This window comes from Montipora capricornis, chromosome 5 (genome assembly GCF_036669925.1).
Source record: "Montipora capricornis isolate CH-2021 chromosome 5, ASM3666992v2, whole genome shotgun sequence".
Taxonomy (NCBI): Eukaryota; Metazoa; Cnidaria; class Anthozoa; order Scleractinia; family Acroporidae; genus Montipora; species Montipora capricornis.
Genome location: NC_090887.1, coordinates 5417394 through 5423971, shown reverse-complemented (window position 1 = coordinate 5423971; position 6578 = coordinate 5417394). Strand labels below are relative to the sequence as shown.

The 6578-nt window shown below is 41.9% G+C and overlaps 1 protein-coding gene across 1 annotated transcript in view; it reads left to right on the top strand.

Moving 5' to 3' along the window:
- Positions 1-570: 570 nt before the first annotated feature.
- LOC138049236 (lysosomal phospholipase A and acyltransferase-like) overlaps positions 571-6578 on the top strand; it is a 6059-nt gene continuing 51 nt past the window's right edge. Inside the window, exons 1-5 of the mRNA XM_068895416.1 lie at positions 571-724; positions 2215-2371; positions 3175-3386; positions 3871-4053; positions 6004-6578. The exon at positions 6004-6578 is cut by the window's right edge and continues 51 nt beyond it. Coding sequence (XP_068751517.1) covers positions 601-724; positions 2215-2371; positions 3175-3386; positions 3871-4053; positions 6004-6572 — 1245 coding nt within the window. The 5' untranslated portion in view covers positions 571-600 and the 3' untranslated portion in view covers positions 6573-6578. The remainder of the gene's footprint in view (positions 725-2214; positions 2372-3174; positions 3387-3870; positions 4054-6003) is intronic.

Genomic DNA, 6578 nt, shown 5'->3' with positions numbered 1-6578 from the left:
GGGCTAGTCTAAAAATGAACCTACTTGTGAAAACGCCGTCTCACCGACGCTGTATGGAAGTTGCACGCTCCAGATGGGCTCCTGGTAGTAATTATAAATAGTGAGCTGTAGAGATTTAGATACAAAGAGACTATACATAAAAAACATATTTCCACTGCGGGCGTTCCTTTCTTTACTGCTTAGCTAACTGATTCATTTTAACAGTTGCCGGGTGATGGTGTAACACAAATGATCTTAACACTCATTTTTTCTTTGTTACAAATAAAAGCACATTCAGAATGAAACCATCTGCAACCGGTGAAATGAATGACAAATGGGTTTCAGAAATAAATACCAGACACCGCCCTCTATGCAAGTGACTTGAATGACAAGCAATACTCTGCTTGAATCGTGAACAGTCCTGCCGAAATATTGCAAGACAAAACTCTCAAGGGGTCAAGTGTTCATACAGAACTTGTGTAACGCGAGAGCTAAGGTCGAGTAGTGCAATTTTTCTCGCGGTTCTTAACAACTAAAGTGGAATGGCTCTGGTCTATGACTGGATAACTTTTTTCGTTAAATTGACCACGAGACAAAGGCTATCACTTTCGTCCCTCCAAAATGTTGATAAGAAGTGAACTACATCTAATGACTCTTGTCTGTGTTGTCTTTTCGGCTAATGGATTTTGGATGTCACAGAAGCCAAATCCGCCGGTAAATGAAATCAAGACGCCAGTAGTAATTGGTAACGTAAAATTCTTGTTTTTACTGAGGCTCTATTGTTAAGTACTCTTCCTTATTGCGCTTCAAAAATAACGACACCAAATTATTTAGTTTCACAAGAAGGGTCGTCTTAAATTAGAAACAATGAGAAAGGCATGCAAGGACTCAATACTGGAATCACTGCTCTCGCGCAAACTGATCTACTGCTGATTTGCCGGGAGGATTTTGCAACCATGCATGACCTGAACACCAGAGAAACGGTATAAAATACTTGTATTTGTCGCGGCAAAGACAAAACACTAAAAGAACTCAAGAGGCTCTTTACTTAGCCAAAATGGTTATTACGAGAAACCTAAAAAGCCGTTTTTGCTTTATTTGCATTTTATTTTTTGCTTATTCGTAGAAAGGTTACGTAATCTAATCACGTCTCAGACAATTAACCTGTAGATTTTGCTGTCGCTCGTCTGTTGGGACAGCTTTATGTTCCCGAAGGGAAAAAAAACATTCGTTTCTCTTCAGGAGCTCATCAGGTGACCTCTTGATTCTCTTATTTCATGTATCCCTACTTACGTGCTGTACAAATAAACCATTTTGTTTTGTTCTGTTTTTTTGTTGTTTTTTTTTTAATTTTTTTGCAAATGGCCAAACTGGTTACTTGAAACTCCAAGGTCGAGAATACAGAGAAGCTATAACTGGATAACGTACAAAACCAAAAACAGGCCTCTGAGCGGGCCTTTTTCTTGACCAACAATGGAACTTACACATAAGAAAAGAAAATATTCGAGAGTACAAAGGTTCGGGAATCTCAGCTTACTGAACGTTACGCAATAGTCAGGAACTGTCACATCATGCTCCAATCACGAGACCGGTAGCAGTGTCACGCAATGCTCTCCCCTCTCTTTGTCTCCTCACCTACAAAGGAGGCAGAGAAGAGAGACCCTGGGAACAAGGTTGAGACCGTGACCGGTAAGTCACGGCTCCATGACTGGGGCCTGCTCTCCAGTTAACAGTTTTTTGGAGACTAAGCGGAGCGATGGACTAGCATCGCATCCAGGGAGGAGTAGAAATACTCCTAGTCGCTTCATGCTACAGTAACCGGAGATAAGCGCCGACCTGATGGGCCACTAAGGTCGTAGCAGACTTTACCTTTAAGCGGAGCCTGACGTGTTTTTGGCACGAGTAGAGGCCTCCCGCGATGCAAATAAATTTCGCTTGTTTTCTGCTTACTTAGCAGGAAGGGCATGAAACTAATTATAGCGGGATGTCTTGTTTTAAGGATGCGGTCGACCTAACCAACCGTGCCTCATTTCAACCAGTGTAGCAGGCGTTCGATTGCATACAGGGGGATGGAATCGAGCGAATGATAATTACCACGAACAGCGCGCGCGTCTCGCGCGCGCTCTCTGAATTTGCGTGTCAAACGCCTATCACGCAGACTTGAAGGATATTGTACTTTTTTTTCTAAAGTGTAATTATGACCTAAATTCATTAAAACTTTATTGGTTTTATCAGTGCCCGGTACAGGCGGAAGTCAACTGCAGGCAAAGATCAACAAACCGGAAGTACCACACTGGTATTGCACCAAAAAGACATCGGATTACTTTACTTTATGGCTCAAGAAAACCTCTTTGTTGCCTCTCGCTGTAAACTGCTGGGTTGACAACATGAGGTACTTATTGGTCTGGTACATATAGCTATATTAAACGAATTGATAACAAGAACTCGCTATTGGAAGATTTGAAATATTTCTGTTAAGAAAAATTCTCCATGAATTGTTAGCTCAAAACTTCAAATTTAATCCTAAGAAATAAACCGGAAAAATGACAAACTCGTTAAAAAATACAAAAAACTCTTGCATAAAAACTAAAACTTGTACGCGTCAACAAAATAATTTGAATTGGTTGTTGCTTGAATTCGCACTTGTCACATGACGGCCATATTGTCCCGGGAGACCAAAAGGGCTTTGTTTTACCACGCTAAGCCTCGCAGTGGAAATCATGGGGGCGAGGTTTGGCGTGGTAAAACAAAGCTTTTTTGGTCTCCCGGGACAATATGGCCGCCGTGTGACAAGGGCGAATGGATACTCTAAAATAAGGTGAGACACTCAGTTTTGTGTTATACAGTACCAAACGATCTCACTAAAGTGAAGAAACTTCGATCTCACTAAAGTTTTACCAAGTTAAAAGAAATCTGTGAACAGATGTGGTCTTGGTTTAAAAATAGACACTTTTCTAAAGGCGATGAGGACTAGGCCAATTTGGGTAAATCTTACTCTTGGGTCACTAACTCATGTGTCAACCAAGGCCTGGTGGGTTTTTAATGACGTCATGTATTTCTGACTGTCGTTTCTAAAAACAACGTGGGTAAAATTCACAGGCCCGGCCATATCCACTTTATCTCCTTTTCTGTCTAGTTATTTTTTCTTGCGGAAGACTACAACTAAGACATTGGTTTTCTTTCAACAAAAATCAGACTTGTGTATAACGAGGAAACAAATACCATCGAGAACGCGCCAGGCGTTGAAACAAGAGTTCCCGGATTTGGTAACACGGACACAATTGACCATCTGGATACAGATAATCTGGTGGCCTATTTTGCTCCCATGACAGATATTATGGTGTCTTGGGGATACGAGCGAGGTGTGACTGTCAGAGCAGCACCATATGACTTCAGATACGGGCCTGGTAAGCTATAAACCTTTTGTCCCGCAGAATACGTTTGTGAGCAAGCGTTTTCCCGAGATTTCAAGCCTTGTGAGCAAAAACAAGCGACTAAATGAGGGTTAAGAGGGATGGATTTAGTAACTTGGGGCCCAGGAAATTATTCGCTTACGTTTGATTTGATTGCGGGCTTGGAAATAACTGCAGAATACCTGGCCACTATTGTGTTCTTGAAGCGGCATTCTTTGACGAAATACACGCAATTCGTGTGCAAATAAGTGTTCGGGTATTCCGCAGTTTGGCTGTTTGTGGTCTGCCTTATAAGCTTTAGAATTAAAGTGCGTTATCCTAGAGTCGTTGTATGCTTTCGAAAGGTCTTCTTTCGGCACGCAGTTCGGGAACGGTTAGCAAAGCGTCGAGGGAAAACAACCACGGTTAGCAAAGCACCATGGGAAAAAACTTATCTTTGAAAGCAGGAAATTAATTATCAATTTAAAAACTTCTACAGAGTCACAATCAGAGTATTTCACAAAGCTGAAGGACCTCATCGAGGAAACTTACTCAGCAAACAACAACAAGACGATCACGCTGCTCAGTCACAGTTTAGGATGTCCTTACACTCTGGTTTTCCTGAATAAACAGCCTAACAGCTGGAAAGACAAGTACATTTTCCAGTGGATTACCCTGTCAGGTCAGTAATGTCAGTTGCAAAATAAAATTGACAACAAGTCAACAGACCTCACTTATGAAAGGGACCCGTTTCTCTAAAGTCTCGAAACTTTACGGGCCATATTCAGGTGTCATAATTCCCTCCGTATCTCAAGAACGGAGAGGAACGGAGAGGATTTGAGAAGTAAATTTTCACAGTCAGTTTGCTTTTTGTTACCTTGAAAACATGTTAAAGGATCGGCTTTCCTGAACAAGCGGTTGGCAGGTTCACAAATGGCTTTTCGGCCCATGATACGTGACACGTTCTCCTCCAATCAGAAAACGTGTTTGAGTTGGGAGGTATAACAAATCTCATTGACTGCTCCTGATAGGGGCTCTTCAGAGCCAATGAAACAATCAATGAAACGACAGAACAGAACAATAACAACCGTAAGAGAATACCAATGGTCCTTATTGGAGTTGAGCCTGCAGGGCTCATTTTCTTTTGTTTAGAACTACATACAAAAGAGGCTTAAGGGTCAATTCGATACAAAATGACTCCTTAGCCTCGTTCATGTGGCAAAACCGCTGATAACTCCGATAAGGGCTATTGGGCTGGCTATTGGCCGGAGGCAAAGAAGTTGGCTATAAGGCGATAAGTTAAACCAGCGACCACCAGGATCAAATTCAACGAGTGGTCGGAACTGGTCTTGAACACGGGATTTCCAAATCTCAAGGCAAGCGCCCTAACCACTGAGCAGTAGGCTTGGATAAACAACATTGTTGCGCGACAAGTTTCACGAAAAATGTTGCCCGTATTACTGGGCCTTAAGATCGCAAAGTGTAACAGCATTTGAATTTCAACACTTCCTTCGTTGTGAAAATTGCTAACGCTCTATTGCGTCTTCGCTATTTAGTCAATTTTTCAAGTGCATCGGATTTGACAGTTCTATACGATATTTATAAAATATGCTAGGAAGTTTAACCTATTTTAACCGCAGAATAGAATGAAATGAGAATTGAAAAGATCAACGCAGGTAGCTGAACAACCTAAACATTTGTTCAAGCCCTGAAATTTTCAGGCTTCCTTGGGTCAACTAATAGATGGCTTTCACGTGACGTCACAGCGGCCATTTTGGTGCACCAGAACAATAGACATTCTCTCCGTTGGGAATTGAACTCTATTTTTATGAAAACTATGCGCAAATATTTTGTATTGTCTGGTACACCAAAATGGCTATCAAGTCACGTGAGTGAAAACCATCTATTGCAGTGCTGATCTCACCACGAGTCCATTACCCAAGTGCAAGAATCTGGTATCCAGTTTGTCCCCATCAGCGTCACAAAAGTATTTATTTTGAAACCAATTTTTGCGGTAAAATAAACAATAGACCAATCGGCTAACTCAATGGTGTACCCAATTCAAATCTCCCGGGGTTAAGACTTTTGTTTTATAGAGCGCTTTCACTCACGTGACTAAAACATAAAAATAGAGTTCAATTCCCAGAGGATTAGTTTGGAAAACCAACATGGCTGCCGTGACGTCATGTGAAAAAGTTCTATAATGTAGCATTCATATTTAAATGATAATGAAATAACTGGAACAATAGCTCATTAGCCCATTTCCGAGTTGCTGCAGGCCTCAGTGTCAAAGCGAGTCCAAGTGCACAGCCATTCAAGTTGAAATGAGTTGCGTATTCTTATGCAAGTCAAACTCATTTTCCTTTCAATAGTTAAGCACCAAGACTATTTTCGAAACCGAGACAAATAGCAACTCGGAAATGGGCCATTCCCAAACAGTTTGAATTGGGTACATGTACCACGTCGGCTTAGCCGATTTGATCTATTGTTTATTTTCCCAAAAAACTTGGTTTAAACGTAAACACTTATCTGACGCGCTGATGGGGACTAGGCCAGTTTGGGTAAATCTTACTCTTGGGTGATAAAATCTAGTTACCACTAAGTTAAATTCTCAAAATGATTTGTCCATCAGGAGTATGGGGCGGGACAGCAGAGCAAGTCAGTCTGTTCTCCTCTGGGAATACCCTCGGAGTCCCGCATTTCATATTGAATCCGCTGACTGTTAGAGGTGAGCAGCGCACGGACACAAGTAATATCTTCTTGCTTCCCAGCCCTGAACTGTGGTCACGGGATGAAATCTTGGCCAAAACTCCAGGACGCAATTACACCATAAACGACTTTGACCAGTTCTTCGAAGACATCGGATTCCCTCTTGGAATAAAACTACGACAATTGGTGGGGCGCCCTTTGTATCCACTGACTGCGCATGCTCCGAACGTAACCGTCTATTGCTTGTATGGTACTGGAGTTGATACGGCCGAGAGTTTTACATTTGGAAAGGGCGAGTTCCCAGATACTCAGCCAAAGGTATCCTACGGCAACGGTGACGGTACAGTCAATATACGGAGCTTACAGGCCTGCGGTAAATGGAATCAGCGGCAGCTGCAGCCAGTTACACAGCAAACATATCCCTCTGTGAATCACAATGGCGTACTCAGCAACGAAGACGTGCACAACTATATAAAAAAATTGTTAATTTAAACACTT